This window comes from Sebastes fasciatus, chromosome 24, assembly GCF_043250625.1.
Source record: "Sebastes fasciatus isolate fSebFas1 chromosome 24, fSebFas1.pri, whole genome shotgun sequence".
NCBI classification, from domain to species: Eukaryota; Metazoa; Chordata; class Actinopteri; order Perciformes; family Sebastidae; genus Sebastes; species Sebastes fasciatus.
In genome coordinates, this window is record NC_133818.1 from 4,665,947 (window position 1) to 4,689,022 (window position 23,076).

A 23,076-nucleotide genomic window follows, 5' to 3' on the forward strand; every position below is an offset into this window, starting at 1 on the left:
ACATGGCTTATACTGACAAGTATGCAGAACAGTCGAAGTATACATGGTTTATACTGACAAGTATGCAGAACATTCGAAGTATACATGGTTTATACTGACAAGTATGCAGAACAGTCGAAGTATACATGGTTTATACTGACAAGTATGCAGAACAGTCGAAGTATACATGGTTTATACTGACAAGTATGCAGAACATTCGAAGTATACATGGCTTATACTGACAAGTATGCAGAACAGTCGAAGTATACATGGTTTATACTGACAAGTATGCAGAAAAGTCAAAGTATATATGGCTTATACTGACAAGTATGCAGAAAAGTCTACTTGGCTTATATTTGTCAGAGCATTTTGGCAAATTTTTCTTTGGCGCTACCCAATAATCAGCTGTGCTGCTCATCCCACAAATGCATGATCCTTACAAGTTGGACATCATTGTGAAGGTAAATAAACAGGCTTTCCAACAATGTAAAATACAATGCCAATTAGCATTGTAACAACAGAGAAATAATCCACCAAACACAAGTTTCCAAACTTTTTTTTCCCAGTTTATTTTCTACTATGCCTCCTGTGCTGAAATGTATAGAGAAAACGACAGCTGGTGTCACTTGTCTCCCTCTTTATTATTATCCTGAAGGAGGAGGAGGATGGAGACTAGTGTTGTGCAATATGCCCCTCTCTTTACGTCACCACCTTTGCACCGCCTCCTCTCGAACGCTATTGGTTGAGAGTCTCCGAGCGCTGCGTTCTGATTGGCTCTCCTGACTGTCGCTCTGACGCCGCTCTGCTTCCTGGTTATAGCTGTCAAACATACAAGCTACTGGTTTTGGATAACAACCGATGTCTCCGCCTTGCATCGCCCGGAGCGAGATTTAATCAGCCACAAAACAAGAAATCCTGTAAGTGGGAATGTCTATTATATCACTGAGTGTTATTCGGCTTTTTAAAAATATGTCTAATATATTTATTTTTTGGCGTAGAGCCAAAACACACAGCAGAATCTGCTAGTTTTTGTATGCTAGTGACTGTATGACCATGAAGGGATCACCTCTTCTCCACAGCTGCTCCACCCAAGGACATGCCTATTTAATGTGTTTATTGTGGTTATTTTTAAGCCGAATAACACATATTAGTCCTTTCTTCCTGTTGAAGTGTATAACAGGTGTTTTTTTTACCCCATTTAACCTCTCCACATACATATTCCCTTAAATATAGCAAAAAGTGAATGGAGTTCTGCATGTGTGTGTTTAATAAGCAGCACAGGAAGCCCCTTCTTCTTCTGCTGACTCATTAAGAGTGTGCAGGCTGATGTAAGTCATCACGAGGAGTAACATTTTTGGGGTATGTCACTCATTTATTCAGCTTTAAAGGTCCCATATTATAAAAAAGTGAGATTTTCTTATTATAAAGCAGGCTTAAGTCCTATATAAATACTGTGAAAGTATCGAAACACTCAATCCACAGGGAAATACACACAGCCCGTATTCAGAAACTCTGCGTTTGAAACAAGCTGTCAGGATTTCTGCCCTTTCGTGATGTCACGAATATACAATATTTAGACCCTTTACACAATTTTTAACGTAAAACATTCTAAATGTATCCCAGTTTATTTCCTGGTTGCAGTGGATGTGAATGTCATCAGCTGACAGGAAGTACACATGGACCCAAGCTGTTGCCTAACAACGCAATTCTGTTGCAATTCCGTCAAAATGCGCTAAAACGGAGTGTTTCAGACAGAGGGTAAATACAGGCATATTCAGGCAGACAGTACGAAGAAAATAAAGTTTTTTTTTAACATTACAGCATGTAAACATGTTCTAGTAGAAACATAAAATACAATTATGAACCTGAAAATTAGCATAATATGGGACCTTTAAACAGTTTTGTGGTCCAGCTGGCCAAACTAACCCCCATCATTAAGTTCCAGTCAAAAAAATGCTCCTCAGGGCTAATTATTGTCATGTTTGGCCTTTTATGTGCTCCAGTAATGAGCAGCATGTGAGGAGCCACAGAGGAGGTTTTGATTATAAAATGCCTGCACACTGGATGGATTGATAATATATGACTTTGAAAAAGATTTCATTCATTTAGGGCTTCACAATATATCAATATTATATCAATATTGTCATATGAGACTAGGACGACGGTCTACAGGACAGATAATAATGCACTTTCATAGACTAAGCTGCAGTTGTTACCCTGCACTATACTCAGTTTTAACAGTTTTCTTCATCTCCTTGTATTTTTATATCTGGTATATTTTATTTGTACTTTGTACTTTGCACTACGAACTTTTTTAATGCCTTTTTACTAACATGTTTTGCACTATGGAACTGTGATGCTGGAAGCTGGAATTTCCCTCGGGATCAATAAAGTTACTATCTATCTATCTATATGAGACTAGATATCGTCTTAGATTTTGGATATCGTAATAAGTGTTGTCTTTTTCTGGTTTTAAAGGCGGCATTACTGTTCTATTACTTGCCATTACCCACTTGGTCATTATATCAACATTACTGATGATTATTTATTTAAATATTTATGTAAATATTTTGTGAAAGCACCAATAGTCAAACCTACAAATCAGTAGAATAAATAGAAATAAAGGAGTAAATAACGTGTAAATTATGTATATAATGCACCACTATAAACACAATATATAAGTAAGTAAAAAAATGAGAATTAAATAAGAGTATTTCTTGAAATGTGAAGTATAAATGCAGTATAATTGACAGTATAGAGTATGTACAGTTGAATTATTTCTCACATTATTGTTGAGTTAAGTCAATATTGTGTAAAGCAGCTGTCTCAATGTTGATATTGAGGTATTTACATAAGTAAAGAAGAAGTAAACATGCCAGTTGTCTGTTGGTTGTACTGACACATTGAGGTACTAATAACGCTCTGAGGTTTAATATTTAACCGTGACAGAGCAGGATCTTTCATATTACTAGACGATATTTAGTATTTTTAAGATCTAATTTAGCTTTTTATTCTCGTCAGGTTAGAACAGCAATTGAAAAAGCATCACAACAAATTCCCTTTGTCGTAATTATACTCAGTAAGGGCTATGATTAGGCTTCATATTCCAGTCATAGCTTTAGCATCTAACACATGCATCTGTGGTAAGATAGATTGCACAGCTTCAGTTCTGTGGAGAAGCTTTCACACCGTCTTAATAACTGTTATTAAAAGAAGATAATTCGGCATGATGCTTCTGTGGCTTTTTAAGGTCACACTTTGTCTATTCCGTGCTAATACTTCATGATACTTTCAGGCGGTGGCAGTAAAAATATATCACTGATTTGTGGTGCTGATATTGGCTAAATGCTACTTACAATAGATCACTTATTGCTCCAAACTCATGACTGACATTTGTGCCATCTGTAGCTGTGTTTTATTAAAATGCATCAGAATCTGCTTCAGCGTATGCCGCTCCCTGGAAACCTTTATTCAAAGTGCGTTACGGCGGGAATACAAATACTTATTTGGGGGTCTGACCCTGGAGGGCATTGAAGGCCTCATCCTGCTAGCGCTGGTGTCATGTTCTGCTCCTTATGGTACACAGGCTCATTATGTAAACAGTATCTGAGCAGTTGCTTAATACTGAACTGCAAATGTATTGTGTATTAATTTAAATGTCTATTTTAAGTTAGATAATGCTGCAGAGTTTCTTCGTTGTGTGCTGTTTTTTCTGATGTTTTCCTTGATATTAGATGAGTGATTTGCTGCATTTGGCACTTTGAAACTTCTTCAATTAGTACATATTAAATTACTACTATTATTACTTGTTTTGCACCAAAAAAAGTCACACAGTTTCCATCATACATGACAAAGAAAATCTGCAGATCATAACATTTAACAAACATGCCTTAATCTAAATAATCACCAAAATAATTGCCAATTAATTTTCTGTCAATCGGCTAATCAATTAATCTGAATATCACCTTGTAGTACTTTATCTTACTATTAATTTGCATGCATTGCACAGGACAGTTACTTATCAAGATGTATAGTGAATGAAATGTGTTAATGCTGCATAGTCGGACAAACATAATGATTTTGCAAAAGGTGCCGCTAACAATCATCTTCATTATTGATTAATATGTCAATTATCTTTAATTTATTTTTTATAACGAATCAATTTGTCTGATCATGTGGGGTTTTAAATGTCAAAAATAATCACGGAGCAAATGTGGTGTCCTCAAAATGCTTATTAAGCACAATTAAAGGGAACAGGAGGTACAGGAAACATTTTATCATTGATTATGTAATGAGCAATTACCTTTCATAAGTCCCTTTTCCAAGCAAAACTGCCAAATATTTGATGGTTCCAGCTTCTCAAATGTGATAATTTTCTGCTATTTCTTTATTTTATAAGATTGTAATCTGAATACTTTTAGTATTTGGACTGCTGGACAGAAAAAACAAGACATTTGAAGACGTCACCTTTTAATTTAATGGCCAATTTTCACTTTTTTTTCTGACATTTTATAGCACAAATGATTAATTGGGGAAATAATTGGCAGTTCTTTCTCAGAGGAGTGAAAGTTTGTTGTTATGTTGTTATGTGGTGTGACAGGTGACATAATAAACACAGCATTCCTCTGCCTCTCCTCGCCTTCTTTACCTGAACTTCAGGCCTGACTTGCAGCTTTTTGGATCCTCCCACTCGCGTGCCTCCGTCACCTGTCATGTAAGAGCGTCATAACCCAAGTGTCCCTGCTGTGTCTCCTCACTGCACTTTACTTCTGCTCCCACAGGGACGATGGCGTTCAGGAAGGCTCTGAAAGGGACGGTGATCATAGGCGGCGGGGTCGCCTCAGTGTTTGGCCTGTCGCAGCTGCTCGAGTACAGGAAGACGCAGGTAGGCCGGTGAAAGGTGTCACCTGTGTGCTGCTAGAGACGCTCCATTACATGTCTGCTGGTGCATGAGTACAAGTTGCAACAATTCCAGTTTTGCAGCATTTGACTGAACGCAAATATGTTACGTTTTTGCTTCTTATTGTCAGTGTTGTACATGCTGCTTACTTTTACACTCTGCCAGGTGTAAAATGAAAGAATAAACTTAAATACTTGAATGTTTTGGGCATGACTACAGTACGATATTGTGAATCTGTTGGCCTGAAACAAGTCGGCCCAGCAGGGAGGGATTGCCTTTCAAGGCATGTCCTATCTAGCTGCTGGAATGTGCTCGCTGTCGACTTCAAGGTCTTTTTTTCTTGGTTTTATTGGATGACTTCCAGCTGCTGTGCAGGAAGGATCAAGGCATCAATCCACTTGCAAGCATGCCGGTGTTGCACTGAAATCGGTGACCACAGAGGAGCCAGCAACACATGAGGTCACCATTTCTGAAGGCTGTCGTCAGGAAATGTGACACCGCTTGCGGTCACAGATTTCGATGTAACACCGGCACTGGATCCCGAAAAAAAATTATCAGATTTTCTTTCTGTTTACATTGTTGTAATAACACTCAAGGAACTAACCACCTCAGGTTGTTTTTCTTCCACTTCCTGGTCCAATAAAATTTACTTTTAATTTTTTTTTTTATTGAGGACAGCTTATTCTATGAGTCTTAGGAGGTATTTTACTATTTGGCTCTTCAAAATAAACTAATAAAGTCAAGTATTTGCCATCAGAGTTTTTCTGTAAAGGGAAATAAGTTAGTTCAGCTTCCTGCTGAGAGTTACGTGAGAAGATCGATACCACTCTCTATCTGGAGATTGGTATCAATCATCTCATGTAACTCTCAGCAAGAAGGCAAAAAAGTGTTTTTCTCCAAAACGTTTAACTTTAATCTGAGTGGGGATGTAGTTTCTCTCAGTGATGGTTGCCATGGCAACACACATCACCTAGCTCATAGCCAATTTAATTTATTTTGAAGCAGTTTCTTTAATAGAGAAAAATTGCATTATGAACACTGAGGATGCCTAAACCCACTTTAAGAAACACCAGATAATTGTGCTTATTTGATAACATATACAGTAAATTAAGATTTAAATGAATTTATTTAATCCATTTGATATATTCTGATATACGTTTTGTGTTATATCCCCAAACTCTTATTCTTAAATAGCCGGTTAGCTGCTTGACAATGTAGACGGACAACATGCTTAAATTTGAGGAATGATGAACATGCAGTTTCTCAGAGAACAACAAGGAGAAGTTTGTCCCTCGTGACTGGTGACACTGGGAGCACTGCTGTTCAGTTTGTGTCTTAGTGTCAAGCCTCGACACTCAGCCACTGATCGGCTCCATGAACGCATACAGTATCTAACCGCCAAGCTTCATTTGAGATGGACGAGCAGCTGTGTTTCCCCTGACCGCTGACCTGACGTAGGGCTATTTTAGCCACCACATACCAGCCTTTATTTGACTGTGCAACCTAATGTGAACTCTGTTGTTTTGTGTCCTGTCGCGATAATGTCTTCGCTTGCCCACCGTCGTCCTCCCAACCAAGCATGGATTGGTAAGCAAGAAGTCGACCCTGATGAAATATAATTATTTTTGACAATAGTTTGTAATCATGCATGCCTCTAATCCCAGTAATTGCAATGCTGATGAGATGAATGTCCGTCTTGTCTCCTTTAGCAAGGGCATATGGCTTGGAGAAGTTTTCAAGACAGCGGCCGATTGGCTATTAGCATGGGCCTTGCTGTGCCATTCACTGACTTAGCTTGATTACGGGGGGCACGCTGGCGCTTAATTCTGCGGCGGTGTTTGTCTGTATGCATCATCAAAAATAGACAATGATTATATCATCGTCTCGTTGCCGGTCGCAGGCCTAAATTACAAACGCCTGCCGCTATTTGCAAGTCAAATGCCACGTTTGCTTGATGCAATCATTTAGCATGAGCTGCTAAATAGAGAAATGAATGAATATTTCATTAGAAGTGAAATCCTCATATCAGAGCGGAGCTGTGTTTTTTTCTTTTTGTGATTATTTCTTTATATTCTTTATTTTGCTAATCAAGCAGTGGATGTACGTGATGTTGAAAGATTGTGATTTTTTATTTTCTTGGTTTTGCAAAGCATGTTGCAGCTGATAGAAACCCTCTGCAAACTTTCATTTGCTACTAACCACATCCATAATACATATATTTATATATACTGTATGATCTTTAGCAACACTTCACTTGACGCTAAAGGTGAAAATGAGACATCATGAGCACTTTATAATCTCACTTTCACTACAAACAATAGCTTTGATCTGAGATTAAAAGCTCATTCTTGCTTGGGCGAAGAAGGGGTTTATTTCACATGTAATAAAGGCACTTCTAGGCTTCCGTACATACATTATATTCCATCCATTACGACACAGTAATGCATATTATGAGCACAGTACAGTAATCTCATTACACAGTCAAATCCATAATGTATTAAAATGATTGCAAGTCATTATGCATTATATCACATGCAATTTTATGAGGTGATTATAATGCAAGAATAAAGCATAAACACATTACAGTGTGCTTATGATGTTTCACAATGCACCTCGAGGAAAGTGTTGCTATATTCTGTATTGCTTTAAAGACCTTAACATAGAGTTTGAATAGAAATTAACATAGAAATGTGTGGTATTGCACATTTTAGGGAAGTGGTGAGATGTATTATTCTCATTGTACGTGTGCTGCTGTATGTATCTGTGTCACATCCAGGCTCGGTTAGCCCATGTGGCAGCAGAGGCAGAGCTGAGGGTTCCCTTCGCCGACGAGTTCCCCGGTCGGCAGGCCCAGCTCGCGGCGCTGCAGGACACCGAGGAGTTTGACGTCCTGGTTGTGGGAGGAGGAGCCACGGGAGCAGGATGTGCCTTAGACGCTGTCACGCGCAGTGAGTAAAGCTTTCAAGTGCATCACTCTCCCGGGATGTAACGGCTCTATAAGTGTACTTATTATTGAAGGAGCCTCGCAGACTGGCAACACAGTTTATAATGGTCTCTCTGCAGTATGACAGCTGCTATTGTGGGCACTAAAGCTTAACTGTAATTTACTGTAAATACACCGAAGGAACATATATCAGTGCTGAGGTGATATATAGCCCCGTCTACCCTTATATCCCCTTCACTTGTACAGTTTCATTTGTTATTATCTTGTAAAAAGTGTTTGTTCAAATTCGGTTTTAAGCATGTCATGATGATTCATACGTAGCGTCCTACAAGTTTTCTCACAGTGAAACTAAATGTAATCGATGCATAGCATAGACATATTGATAGCAAACTCTTCAGGTATATCCACATATCCTTTGTCATTTCTTCCCAGACCTCAAGACTGCCCTCGTAGAGAGAGACGATTTCTCTTCGGGGACAAGCAGTCGGAGCACCAAGCTGATCCACGGTGGAGTCCGCTACCTCCAGAAGGCCATCATGAAATTAGACTACGAACAGGTTCCTCTTCCTCCTCTTTATTTTTCATCGTCACCTCATTTTGTTGCTCTTCTTTGTCGTCAACTTCCCGTTTCTTTTATTATCTGCACAGTACATGATGGTGAAAGAGGCCCTCCATGAGCGAGCCAACCTCCTGGAGATCGCACCTCACCTATCTGCACCGCTACCCATCATGCTTCCTGTTTACAAGTAGGACTCATACAATACAATAAATGCACAAGACGTGTGCATGACGTCAAATGACCTTTAATCACTGTGTTCATTTCCAAGATGGTGGCAGTTGCCTTACTACTGGGTGGGGATCAAGATGTACGACTTGGTGGCGGGGAGCGAGAACCTGAAGAGCAGCTACGTCCTCAGTAAGACCAAGGCCTTGGAGCATTTCCCCATGCTGAAGAAGGACAAGCTGGTGGGCGCCATCGTCTACTACGACGGTGAGTCACAGCTCCATCATGCTTCGCCTCATGCCTGCAGAGGCCTCTCTGCTTCAACTTTAAATGGGATATTTTCACGTGGACGCTGGTATGTGTGCACAGTAAGCTTCGCCTGTTGATTCATTACTCATCTTTTTGTTTTCTGTAAACACGGACAAAGCAGCTGGGTCAGTCTCGTTGCCCTTTTCCACCGTTTTCCTTCTAGTTCCTTTCCAATAGTAATGAATCTGATCAGTTAGCTGATGGAAATGAGAATGAAATAACACTGTGATTTGAAGTACAGCTCTGTAAGTGATACTTAAACACCTGACCGTAGACTGTCGGTAACTGTCATGGCTCAGGGCCCCGCAAATGCGTCACAAGACATATCTAAGGCTAAGGCATGTAGTGACTCTGCTAGATGGGTGAAAGCAGGTAGGTGTGTTTCTCCTTCTAACCAGAAATGTGGAGTTTTCTTTGAGGTATGCATATCTGCAAACTGGTTTGTGTAAAACGCACAGAGCGGACCGCAAACAGGCAAAAAAAAAAGAATATTTTATGCATGTAAACGTAGTCACTGATGACTACAACAACAACAGCAATGAGCACTTAGCCTGTAAAATGATGCAATATTAAAAAAGGAAAGGAAATGGTTCTGAATAAACTGTAATATTGTAGAAATTGTGCAGAAATGAAGCCAAACAGAAGATTAAAACAGGCCTCAGATGTAGATCTCGCCCCGTGGCCTTCACATCTCCACTGGTGCCTAACAAATGTGTTGACAGGACGCCCTCTCCTCCCTGAGGCGGTAAAGGCTCCCTGGATGGTTACAGAGGAGAACCAAACATATTGAGTGTCTACTGTCTATATCTGATGCTACTTAAAGAGGCTTTTCATGGTGTTCAACAGCTAAACAAAATGAGATATCCATCAAAATCTGTGCAATTAATAGCAATAATATAAGGATGCAACAAAATGAATTATCTGCAGTTTTAATAATGTGACGCCTGGTTGAATATTAGTTGTTTTTATGAAAGAAAAACACAACAAATTCAATATTTTGGAAGCATCTTGAGAGCTTAATTACAGTGCACACTAAATATGAAGTTAAAACCAAAAGCCTTTTCCCTCTCTAAATGTAAAATGTGTGCCAGATGTAACTGGGTTTACTGCAGGCTGGGGAAAGGGAAGAGCATTTTCTTGGTGCAAAGCAGCATATGTTTGATTTCCACCCCTCACCCTCCCCCGCCACTGCCGCCATCATCTGCTCTGAGGGAGGGGGGGACGGGGCCGGGATGGTGGAGGGGTGGGCCGTCTTTTCTCCAATTATGCCGTCTGGAACAATCACGCCGGTGACATTTCGAAATCTGACCTTCTCTCCCGGCGGTGTAGAGCGCAGAGGAGCGTCGTAGACGGTCGGACCGGCTGAGCAGCAGCTTTTTCTCCCGCTGTCGTGGTTACTGCTGCTCCTGCTGCCACCAACTACAGCACACGCTCTTTTATTCTGCAGTAAATAATGCTCTTATTGTGAATTGGCTGGGTGGTATGATTGATTATATATGGCCTCAGTGTGTTAATGCTGCTGTAGGTACAACAGACATGTCTCCTCTTACAAAAACACTAATAACGTACAGAAGCCCGTAGACAAAACAGAGCATTTAGGGTCATCAATGATCATTCCTCCTTCATTTCTGTTGTTACAGCTCCTGACATGAGTCAACATTTAAATTTACATTTGAGACAAAGAAACTGCAACATTTTCAAGTAACTGAATAATAATAATAATGATAATAATAATAATAATAACCTTTATTTATATAGCACTTTTCTTAAAAACGTTACAAAGTACTTCACAAAAGAAAGTAAAACCAAACAAGGCAGATAAAATGAGGATATAAGGCCAAAGGACATGAGCACAGAGGAAGTAAAGACACTAAAATAAACAAGATCAGATAAATAAGAATACAAACGGATGTTTCCAAAAGCTTAAAATAAGTATATCATTACTTCCCATGTAAATCAATCTCCCCCCTTCCCTCCTTCAGGGCAACACAACGACGCCCGTATGAACCTGGCCATCGCCCTCAGTTCCGCCCGCTACGGCGCCGCCATCGCCAACTACACCGAGGTGGTCCGCCTGCTGAAGACAAACGACCCGCAGACGGGCAAGGAGAAGGTGTGTGGCGCCCGCTGCAGGGACGTCATCACAGGTGAGGCACGCAAGTGCTGTCTCTGCATGGTTTAAGTCTCACTGGAGCTATCAGCACGTGTTCAGGGATCTGACATATTATATTGACATTATACATGTACATTATCTCAAAGCAGCAGCATCCTGTTTCAATAAAAAATAAAAAAATGTCTCTTATCTTCTGTCTTTTTAATACCAAGGGTGTTTCTCCATACCTCTCCCCTCACAGGAAAGGAGTTTGACGTGAAGGCCAAGTGTGTCATCAACGCCACGGGCCCGTTCACAGACTCCCTGAGGAAAATGGACAACCAGGAAACCCCAAACATCTGCCAACCCAGCGCTGGTGTCCACATCGTCATCCCCGGTTACTACAGGTAACGACATAATCACACACTTTTAAAATAGTTCTTTTTATTCAAGTGGTGGTTTTATTGGTATTTCAAAGGCATACAGTTGTACATATTTAATCCTCAGTGTTTTCTCATTCTTACGTGTAAATACTAGACCATTATGTGACCTATACTTACATGCATAGGACAATCTTCTCCTGTTAAGATACAGCGGAGCAATAGAGTGGTTCTGTTGAAGTCGGGGGTTTTAAAGTTCAGCGAAGCTTATTGAGCGAAACCCGAGGGAGCGCGAGCCCTTTGAGCGGCGCCAGAAATGCCAACCACCTAATTCTCTTCTTCTCTCGTCCTCCTCCTGCCGCTATCTGCGCTCTCCTTCCCCTCCTCTCCTTCTTCTTCAACACTTCCTCCTCCTACATTAAAGATAACAAATGCTACTTCGGGCGGCTGTGGCTCAGAGGGTAGAGCAGGTTGACCACCAATCGTGGTTCGATCCCCGGCTGCTCCGGTCCTTGAGCAAGACACTTAACCCCAAATTGCTCCCGAATTGCTCCATCGGTGTGTGAATGAGCATTTAGATTAGATCCTGATGGGCAAAGTTGGCACCTTAGCAGCCTCTGACATCAGTGTGTGAATGTGTGAATGCTGACATGTAATGTAAAGCACTTTGAGTGGTTTACCATTTACCATTTTACTTCTACTACTCCTTGTGATATTAATAATAACCGTATTCCTTCCTGTATTTTCAGCCCTGACAACATGGGTCTGCTCGATCCGGCGACAAGTGACGGGCGTGTCATCTTCTTCCTGCCCTGGGAGAAGATGACCATCGCCGGGACGACCGACACGCCCACTAATGTGACGGCCCACCCCATCCCGGGGGAGAACGACATCAACTTCATCCTGAGAGAGATCCGAAACTACCTCAGCCCTGATGTAGAAGGTACGGGGAGTCTTCTCTTGGCCTTTTTTGAGCAGCATAGAGGGTTTTCTTTAAGAGTCTATAAAGAGTCTCATTCAAAATCCCATTGACATTTTTGATGCAAATAACGAAGAATACAGCATTGGAATAGAGCCTTTCTCAACATGTTCATGTGTGTAGAGTGGGAGAATCCTAACCCTTCTATCCTACATGCTATTTTTGTACACCATATCACCTTCTCTATTCCTTCACTTTACAACCTTGAACCATCAGAGACCCTTGCAGCTGGTTTCACATAAACAAGACTCAAAGTGAAGTATCTTGGTTGACATGTAACTGTGTTTGTGTCGTCTCTCGCAGTGCGCCGCGGAGACGTGCTGGCGGCGTGGAGCGGCATCCGTCCCCTGGTGACCGACCCCAACTCCAAAGACACTCAATCCATCTGCAGAAACCACATCGTCAGCATCAGTGAGAGCGGAATGGTCACCATCGCTGGTCAGTTTCTGGGTCATCTGTTGAAATCACTGCACCAACATACTGCTGCGTGTTGAGATGAATATGTTTGTGTGTCCAGGTGGGAAGTGGACGACCTACAGGTCGATGGCTGAGGAGACTCTGGACGCAGCCGTCAAAGCTCACAGCCTGTCAGCCGAGCCCTGCAAGACCGTCGGTCTGATGCTGGAGGGCGCCAAGGGCTGGACGCCGACGCTCTACATCCGCCTGGTGCAGGACTACGGACTGGAGAACGAGGTACAACACATGCACACTTTATCAGCAGCATTAGGATGCAATAGCACGCAATACTTCTGTACTTTTACGGAGTATCTCTACACTGTGGTACTGCTACTTTAAGTTTTTAAGTAAATGATGTGAACACTTCTTCAGTGTGACAACAAGCTGCCATGTACCACCACAAATTGTCTTTTTTTTATGTTTCTCTGTGAGCTGTAGAGATGTATTTCCCCCAAATGTTGAACTCCTTCTTAAAGCTCTGCCTCCAACAACAGTTTGACTTCCTGAAACATTTCCAGGCTGCCGAGGCGTAGCAGAGAGTAGACCTTTAACTACGTACAGACCCAAACAAAGACACATTCACTGTCCTCTCCTCCAGCAGCAGTGGAGTTGACATTAAAGCCGCCGCTGTAACAACGCTGACATTTCTACTACACAAAAGACTGGACACGTGTTGAAATGCACTGTACGATTTATCAATGGCATTAAGTAAGGGCACATTGATTTACATCAGCTACACGCCATCTTTCCAATAATTAGGCTGTGCGTTTTCATTAAATTCGATAGAACATTGTTTCATGAAGAAAAAGTACTCGTACAGTACACTTACTCCTCATTAGAGGCGTTCTGCAGCCGCTCCGCTGTTCTCTGGAATATTCCTAAAAGGTCACTGTTGGTATTTGGACAGCGTTTGACCTTTCACATGATCGGGAAGCCAACGATCTGAATAGCAAATAGCCCTCTTGTGTTCGGTAAACATGTGACACCTCATTGACAAAGTGGCGCCATCGCTTATCGCTTAACTGCGAAGAGGTAAAATCGATCAGCAGCTGCCACTACGATCTACAGTATGATGGTTAAACCGTGATGTGTTTTCTATGCAGGCTTTGCAAGTTGAATGTCTTTTTCTCCGTGTACAGGTGGCTCAGCACCTGGCCTCGACGTACGGAGGAAAGGCGTTCGACGTGGCCAAGATGGCTCAAGTCACCGGGAAAAGATGGCCGATCGTTGGGAAAAGATTGGTGTCTGAGTTCCCTTACATCGAGAGCGAGGTAAAGCGGGATTTCATGCTTAATTTTGCCCCCAAAAGGCTTAAACACTCGGGCCTCATGTGAGTCTTCTTTCTCAGGTGCTGTATGCGATTAAGGAGTACGCCTGCACAGCCACTGACGTTATTGCCCGGCGAACACGTCTGGGCTTCCTCAACGTGCAGGCGGCGGATGAGGCGCTCCCACGCATCGTGCAGATCATGGGGAAAGAGCTGGACTGGAGTGAGGAGAAGAAGACGGTACGATTTTAACACATTCCCTAATACGCCATAATATAAAGATTTAACGACACATTTGTGTTATTGGTTTGTGTAACATCTTTCCCTGCTCCAGAAAACCTGCTTTGCTTTACATAAAGCTTTAATCCCTTGCGGGTTTTTGAAGCCCTGGTTTCTTTTCCGATCGGCACACAATAGAAAAGGTCCACACCCTTCATCCCTTCAGAGGAGAACGCTCTGTTTGTGTATGAAAGACATGAAGTGATACATGAACCTTCAGCTATTTTAAGCCGTTATTGTTACAGTTACAGGGAGGCCACATGTCATACAAGTTTATTCAAGATATACAGTAACTGTGTACTGTTTACTTTCCTTAAAGAAGTGTTTTTATAATCATATAAAGTGTAACATTTTGGGGCATTATATTGGTGCTTTTTAGTATATTTAATGTGCTAACAGATGAAGGGAAGGCTGATTCCTGACTCCTCTTTTCTCTCTATCTAATGTGAAATCCAGGCGGAGCTGGAAGCAGCCAGGAAGTTTTTGTACCTTGAGATGGGCTACAGGTCTCGCTCTGAACAGCTGGAGAAGACATCTCAGATCAACCTGGACAACCAGGAAGTAGTCAGGTGATTATTACACTTGTCTCTTTTCACTCTTTAAACTACGTCACCAAACTCTTGGCGCACTTTCTCTGAGCGTTTACTGTTGACTTGGCTTTACATTGTTGTTAATTGAAAGCATGGTGCGCTAGAGGGGGCCTTAAGCATCGGGATCTGACGCCGATGGCTGTGACAAAGCGTCGGTATTTGACGCCCTGGGAATGAGAACAGGCCGGGATAACATGATGAAGTGATGACATTTTGGACAGACGTGGGCGTAAACTGCATTTTGACTGGTTTGCGGAGGCGGTAATCCTAGTTTCCTTTTTAAAATGATTTTCAATTCATTGTGTCTCCTCCTTCTGAAACCAAACCTACGCCCTTGGGTTCAGTCATTATTGTAGTACATAAGTTAGCAATAAAAAGCTACAAAACTGCCCTTTTGAGATAGAAGGACGCAAAGAAACCAACAGCAGAACACAGGAGTTGCTGGTCTTGCTTGTGTTATTGTGTGACTTTGTTTAGTTCGAATTCAGATTCAGATTCAATTTCAGATTATTGATCCCAAGAAGGGCAATTCAATTGACAGCTTACCCCACAAACACACACAGACAACATCCAGACAAACATCCAAATAGCATGTCAATCACAGATCAGTAAAACTGAAACAGAGGTCGGTGAAGGACAGCAGATAAAATAGATAAAAAGAGAAAACAAATAGATAATGAATAGACATTGTTACATGATTTATCATCTCTTAGTTGGACTCCCGTAATCTTGGAGTAAACCTTGACAATGCTATACAGGCTGTTCTTGTCCTTAATGGTTAAGCCACTGAACCAACAGATAAAAGATAAGGTTAGAAGACTTTCGATAAAAGAACAATAAAAGTTAGTGAAGATCCTCTCGCTGACATTAAAAGAGTTCAGCTTCCTTAACAAATAGATTCTCCGTTGACCTCGTTTGACGATAGACTCCGTATTATTATGAAACTTTTAAAATCCAACACAGATCCAAGATATTTATACGACTTCCACAATCTGAACATCTTCGCCGTACCTCATATAACACCACTAAGTTGTGTTAAATGTTGTCGAATCAAATGTAAAGAAGTGAGGATCTAAATGCTGTGAAATGTGTGTTACAGGTACAGGAAGCGTTTCCACAAGTTCGACAAAGAGAGCAAAGGATTCATCACAACTGTTGACGTCCAGCAGGTTTTAGAAGTGAGTCGTCGTTCTCCCCGTCGTTATTTCATCTTCATTTACACACTTGTCATCGTTACACGTTATCGATCCCTCGTCTTGTTTTTTTCTCTCCTCTGCAGAGCATCAATGTCACCATTGATGAGAATGCGCTCCATGAAATCCTTAATGAGGTGGACCTCAACAAGAACGGACAAGTGGAGCTTGATGAGTTCATGCAGGTACGTAACATGTGAGAGGAAGCATCTGATAACACATCATTTGCTCCAACAGATGTTTCACGTTTTACTGCAACGCTGCCGTCACGATTCTTAGCTCTAGTAAACTGTGATGCTTGGTGCAGATTAATACAGCTCAAAGTGCATTTGCACAGGAAATGGACACATATTTTTACTGTACTGGCAAATTCTTTCACTTTTTATAAGAAAATAGGACTTTTGGGGAAAATACACTATATAAAGTAGATTTTTTTAATCCAAAACCAACTGAAATTATGATCAGAGTGCAGGTGAGCACTGTGGTGTGATGAGAGGATCCATTAATGCCTCACACCTCCGTCAGTAGCAGCAGAACAAACAGGACGGAGGACATGAAGGCTGGATAATAGAAACCCAGGGGAACGCAGGCCATTAAACACACTCTTTTCTATTTTTCCTCTGAGATATTTTTGTGTGTGTGCAGCCATATTTCTGTGTTTAATCTGTTTCCAGTCGCCCGCCTCGTCATGCTTCAGAAATTGTTATACTAAATTTGGCATATTTTATCTTGACATTTATATCAGTACATCAAATTTGAAGCAGGGTTTTGTAGGTCTACATACTTATAGACAGAGCTGCAACCATTTGTTGTCTAATCAATTAGTCTATTTTGATAATTGATTCATCGTTAAAGTAATTTTTCAGGAAAAAACAGCAGAAAATGCTGTTTTCAGCCTCTCAAATAGGGAGATTTTCTGTGTTTTATATCATATTAAACTGAATATCTTTGGGTTTTGGACAAAACAAGACATTTAAAGACTTTGAGAAACTAAAAATGGACATTTTTATACCAAATACCAAACAATTAATCTAGAAAATAATCTAAAGATTAATCAACAATGAATTTATAGATGCGTGTTTTTATATTGTAGATCTTCATTCACAACCTCAGGAAATTGTAACAGTGAACGCACCTTTCTCTTGTCGTTTCTAGTAGTATCACCCAGATAAATACAACATATTCCTCCTCACATATGCTCTAATATTCTTTATATACTATACATCGTTAAAAAACAGACCATTGTCCACCTGAGATGTGAGAACGCTGAACATCCGCTCCTGCAAACAGAAGGTGTGAAGTTTGTCTAGGTGGAGCTAATGAGAAAGGAGAATCTCTGTCAGCGACTTGTGTAATGAGGCCTGAAGTGTGTCCGCGGCTTTCGTGTCCGTCCGCCGTTAAATAAATTACTTCCTCACTTGACAACGAAGTCCAGAAAAGAGTCTTTACAGGAGAACCTGATGACAGTCGCTGATTTAGTCTTCATTAGTGTGTCGGCTTCTTCTCTCCGCTGGCTGAGGAGACGAGCTGATGGATAAATCAGATAAATATCTTTTATCTAGTAGTTTAAGTATTTAATCCTGCATGTTCTCATCATGTATATTATGATTCTGAATGTCTGTTTCTGCTTGTGTGGATACCTGACGTGCACGTGGATGACTTATAGCAACAACAAACAGGTACAGTAGTGTCTATGCAGCACCGATGGGAAACCAACACTGAATAACCCTCGTGAGCGCTACCAGGCTGACTGGAAACTCTCACATTAACAATAAAGTTACTTAAACTTTATTATTAAGTCCTCTGGTGGCTGAAGGGAAAAACAAACTAAACAGCGTCCAAGACGTTTTAAAGCTGCACTAGGAAACTTCAAACATCGGTGACTGAAAGGACAAGCGTGGTGATGTTTTATATTTTTATTATTGTCAACGAATCCCACGAAAAGACCAAAACCAACCGTGAATTGATCCAACTAACAAGTACTATCTCATAAATCGTCTTCCTTTGTGCACTGTAGTCTGTTTTATGTTTATTACAATTATAAAATAGGCCATAATTCCACAAATTCATCAAGAAAACAAACAAAAACACACAGATTTAAACAAATGTAAAAACACAAACATGCAGATACACAAAATTACGAAGAAAATCTATGAATAAATTATATATATTTTTTAAATTTGTTAGTAGCAATCACGCATGGATTAATGATTTTTTGCATATAAAGGAAAGACAAATATATTACAAATCAGAACACACAACACAAAATTATTCTTTAATACATATTATTTACAAATAAAACATTATTATAAATTTGAAGAGTCCTTATTGGCTGAGTTTTTACAGTCTGTAGTGGCCATCTAAGCACTTCTAAGCATGGAGACTTGTGATTTAACAGTGTGTTAATCCGCAGTTGAAAATAGTCCCTAACAAATTCACTATTTGCTACAGCGACCAGATGTTTTAGGAAAATACTGAGCCTTTTAAAAAAAAAAAAAAAAAATTTAAAAATTATTAATTCAACACAGCAGCATAAAAATACAAAATAAGGCAACAGATTTAATAATAATAATAATAATAATAATGATGATAATAATAATTATTACTATTTCTTTATTTCATTTGATTTAATTCAAGGTGTTTTACAAGAATACAAATCTATTAAAAACAATAAAACCGTAAAAAAAACAATAAAAAACAATCAATAAAACCCAAATTTATAACACTAGACATCGCAAGGTGAAACAAAGACCAGTTTAACAATATTAAAAACAGATAAAATAAGGCAAAATCAGAACAGAGATAATTAAAGGTGTCAGTATGCATAAAACAGCGTCTGAAACCACTAATTTTGTAACTTTCCTAAACTAACAATCTCTCATTTTAACACTTTAACCGAGTGCAACATGAACGCCTTTAAGAAAGGATTTCTTCTTTGTTTGTTTCAAGTGTACTGACACCTTAACAATTTACCTTCATAGAATTTATAGGTTTGGGGCTTGTAACACATTGTTGGTTTTGGTTTTGATGGGATTTGTTGACAATAAGAAAAATATAGAATAATACCTTCCTTATCCTTTTAAAAACTGTAAAATAGATATGCAGAAATTGTTAAGAAGCTTCATAGCAAACTAAACACAACTTGACTCTTTTGAATATTTAAAGAGCGTCTCTTTAAAAGGAAGGAAGGATGCTCGGCTTCATTTCCCTCCTAGTGCAGCTTTAACACATAAAGAAACAGCTGGTGTCAGGTTCATCTTCTACCTCTTAAAGTCCGGGATATGTGACGGTGATCGGGCAGGCGGCGGGGTAACCTCGTTGTCGTAGCGATACTTAACCTTTCCCCTGTTTAAGTTAACCTCTCTGTGCCGTTTCCTGTGCAGCTGATGAGCGCGGTGAAGAAGGGACAAGTGTCGGACAGCCGTCTGGCCATACTGATGAAAACGGCGGAGGAAACTCTGAATAAAAAACGAGGGCCGGTGACGGTGGACCGGAGCGGGGGCGGAGTCTGAGCCCGAGGAAGAAACAAAACAGCTACTGGTCCTTTAAAAGGGTGGTGACGACAGACCGGTCTCATGCAAATGGCGCTATTTGAATGACAATAATGCAATCAAGCACGCGGTCGGGATGAATTCAGCCAAATCAAAGCGTCACTCCTGAGTGTGTTTGGAGTGAAATCGTATCTAATGATTGATTGTTTTTCATGAAGAGTCTCAACATCTGGTGCCACTGGTGTTACACTGCACTTCTGTTTTATACTGTCTTTTAAAACTTTGATATTTTAATCATTAACACACTCCTTTTTAACTTTATCGACACTGATTGTTGGGGAACTCTGTCCTCAACGTGATGCAGCTCTTACTGTATGCTTTATTTTACGGGTCCGTCCTAATAATTCCCTTAAAGTTTCCTAGAAAGTAACCTTGTACTAATTATAGGGAACATTTAAAGCATATATATAAACCTTATTTTACCTGTAATCAGTAACAAGTAACCAATTCTATCCAGGAAACTTTAAAAGAATTAACAAGGACTCCTAAATTAAAGCCTCACCGATCAATTAAATGTGTTGTTTCTGATCTTAGCATGTTACAAGCGCCTGTCAGGTAATATTTAATGGTTCTTAAAGCACTCTGAGATGTTTCTGAAGTACTTCTACTACTGCTGATCTGCGTTAAGTGTACTTGTCTACTGTGTTGTTCCATTTATTGCACTACCAGCAAACTACTACCGACAAACTGAGGTTTACAGCACATGGTTTCCAGCTTTAGCGTAACTGAGGACGATTAATCTTTATTATTTATTCCTTTTTCATGTCACTGCAGCCGTTAATAGACAGAAATACATTTAATTATGTTGCATGAGAAACTTCTCAAAGGGACTTTTTTTTTTTTTTTTTGCATGCTACATATTAACCTCTAAATAATGTAAAGCAAAATCTTTATTTTTACAACGTGTATTCATTCTTTTATTTCTTGTGCTTGTGGTGGAGAGCAGAGCGAACGTATATACTAATCCTGCATGCTGTCAGCTGATGTTTTTATTGTTTATATGTAACACAAATAGGACATTTCTAATCCAGCATGGACGTCACGTCGGAGCATGTTTTGTGGTTTTAAGGAAACGAAAAGGCAGTGCACTGTGTGATACGTGTGATATGTGCCTTGATGTGCCTAATATATGACTCTCTTTCATACACTCCATGTTAAACAAATTATGTTAAAGAATGTAAAGATATTTAAAGAAGAGTTGTTATATAAAGAGTAGAGTTTAAACTGTATTGTCTTGTCTTGTTGGAAGGGGCGTGCTGCCATGTTGGAGGGGTTAACCCACGTTTTAGTTTGGTAATTTGACCTGCGTAAGCCAAAAGGGACTCGGGTGTTAGTGATAGTTTGTGTTTTAAATCCACATTTTTTCCAGTTTTAGAGTATTTTATTCAGAGATTTTAAGTATTTTTGTTTTTCTCTGAGCTTTTCTCAAAAGGTTTGAAGATGAAAAAAGGTGATGTCATGTACTTCTGAGCACTAATCAGGACTGAGGAGTGCAGGGATGATGTATTTTTCTACACCACGGTCAAACGACTTCACGTCACCACCACTCCGTTAAAGGCGGACTAGTGTTCGGCGTGATGACGTTTAGTCGTCTAATTTAGCCACTTGTTAGTACCGCCTTTTTTAAGACTCATAAAAGCTTAAAAATTCACAAGTGGGATATTTACTGACATATTTTATGTTGTAGAACAAAAAAAAAACATTGACTTTGAGACGAGGGAACCGGAAGTGCACAAATGCTAACTTATTTCCTCTATTAAAGTAATACCTGGATGTTTTTTTCTGAACTTTAACTTTAAGTGATGCATATTTAGTGATACATTTTAGTGAAAATAAGTTTTCAGGGGCTGTAAGAACTTGATGAAAAGATTTGATTAGTAGTTATATTCCTCTCTGACTGCAAATTTTAGCCCTTAAACCTCAACTTGTGCCACAACGCAACACAACGTTTAGCATTTATGCCCTTTTTTCAAAAGATAAAATAGTTCCTGTGATAAGTATTTAAGTTTATCTTTAAGTATTTTGCAGTGTTTTGGCATAGAAGCCTTCAGACTCTTAGATCTGTTGCTCAAACTGGACAATTAATTGATAAAAAAAGTAGTGAAAAAGATGAAATTGTTGTTTTTAGCACTGAAACTTGGGTAACATATTGTTAAAAAATGACAAAAAAACAATACCCAGCTGTTTGATTTTGTGTTCGCTCCTCTTAAACAGCATTCAAACTATCATATGACACTAAAAACTACTCACAGAGTCCCAAATAATGACATTATTTTCCTGTTAGGAGCTCCCACGTCTTTATAAAATAGTTTTCCTCCAACATGGCAGTACGTCCATCCTCTGGTGAAGGTTTTATATTGTAAAAGAAGTGTGTGTGTGCTTCCTTATTGCCTTCATATTATGATTTATATTCATCACTAACTGAGATTTCTTTACATGGACTTATGCAGTAAACAGAATCATTCCACAAGGTTTCCTCCCATGTACCATCACTGTTTTTGTGTGTGTGTATCAGTGTGTGGTCTCCTGGGGGATTCAGACCCTTCAAACTGCCAACAAACGCCCCGTCAAGAATAGCTCATGGGCAGCACGACTTAAATCCTCATCCCCGATGTTTGATTGTCTTCTCTGGATGAAATTACAGCTTTATCCAGCCTCAAAGAGACTCATATTCCACATACTGTAATAATACTGTGAGCCGGTCTTCAGGTTTAAAAAAAAAAAAAAAAGAAGCAATTATCTAATTAAATGTATCTGGTTGCTTGCAAAGCTTTTGTTTGTGTGTCTTATGTGAGCATCATCCATAGCTGGCGTCATAACAGCAGAGAGGTGATGTGACAGTCTGTGAACACGACGGATGTTTACTGTATGAAAAAGTCTGTTTCATTTGTTTAATTTGATGTTTTTTTGTTGTCAAAGTGCTGAAAATGATGCAGCAAAATGAAGGGGATTAATTAAGGCAACACTTATTTCACTTATGGACTATGTAGTGAGTGTTTAACTACTTTAATTTGACTTTAATCTGACTATATCTCCTGCCTCACTGCTGACCTCTATTGTTGTTGTGAAAACCAACAGCTACTGTAAGTTAAATTAGTTTGTTATTTATATATAATAATGACGCAGGTGCATTTAGTGTCCTATGAAGTGTTACCTGTAGGGTCGGGTTGCACCTGGTAAAAATATCCTCACTCACATTGGTTCTCACAAGTATAGAAGTACACGCACACACACACTGAACACTATCCAGTCTGCTTCATGCAAACTGGGTGAAAAACAGCCTTTTCTCCTGAAAGGTCACAGTGAGATTTGAATGACAGCTTTAAGTCCTTCGCTCATATTACAATCTGCAGCGGCGGAGACGTCCGCGGTGTGCTGCCTCCCTGGGAAAAGGCCGGGAGTACGGGGAAGCAATTAATTGTAATGAATAATG

At 39.9% G+C, this 23,076-nt stretch overlaps 1 protein-coding gene across 3 annotated transcripts; it reads left to right on the forward strand.

The window, feature by feature from the left end:
* Nucleotides 1-741: 741 nt before the first annotated feature.
* Nucleotides 742-22,412, forward strand: gpd2 (glycerol-3-phosphate dehydrogenase 2 (mitochondrial)). 3 transcript variants are annotated; one of them, XM_074627610.1, is made up of 18 exons: nt 742-896; nt 4,761-4,864; nt 6,458-6,466; nt 7,656-7,827; nt 8,256-8,380; nt 8,472-8,569; nt 8,651-8,814; nt 10,839-11,003; nt 11,211-11,355; nt 12,078-12,271; nt 12,611-12,745; nt 12,825-13,000; nt 13,903-14,034; nt 14,112-14,270; nt 14,766-14,878; nt 15,999-16,077; nt 16,179-16,277; nt 19,476-22,412. In XM_074627610.1, the coding sequence occupies exons 2-18, from the start codon at nt 4,766-4,768 to the stop codon at nt 19,602-19,604; spliced, it is 2,193 nt and encodes a 730-aa protein (XP_074483711.1). In that variant the 5' UTR covers nt 742-896; nt 4,761-4,765; the 3' UTR covers nt 19,605-22,412. The 3 variants fall into 3 exon arrangements, with proteins under 3 accessions (XP_074483711.1, XP_074483709.1, XP_074483710.1); XM_074627608.1 differs by lacking the exon at nt 6,458-6,466 and having other exon boundaries at nt 764-896; XM_074627609.1 differs by lacking the exon at nt 6,458-6,466 and having other exon boundaries at nt 773-896; nt 4,761-4,872.
* The last annotated feature ends 664 nt before the right edge of the window (nt 22,413-23,076 follow it).

Coding starts and splice junctions, on each gene's coding strand:
- gpd2 (XM_074627610.1), top strand. CDS start 4,766: ATGGCGTTCAGGAAGGCTCTGAAAGGGACGGTGATCATAGGCGGCGGG. Junction 8,815..10,838: donor CGCCATCGTCTACTACGACG/GTGAGTCACAGC, acceptor TCCCTCCTTCAG/GGCAACACAACGACGCCCGT. Junction 14,271..14,765: donor GGAGTGAGGAGAAGAAGACG/GTACGATTTTAA, acceptor TGTGAAATCCAG/GCGGAGCTGGAAGCAGCCAG.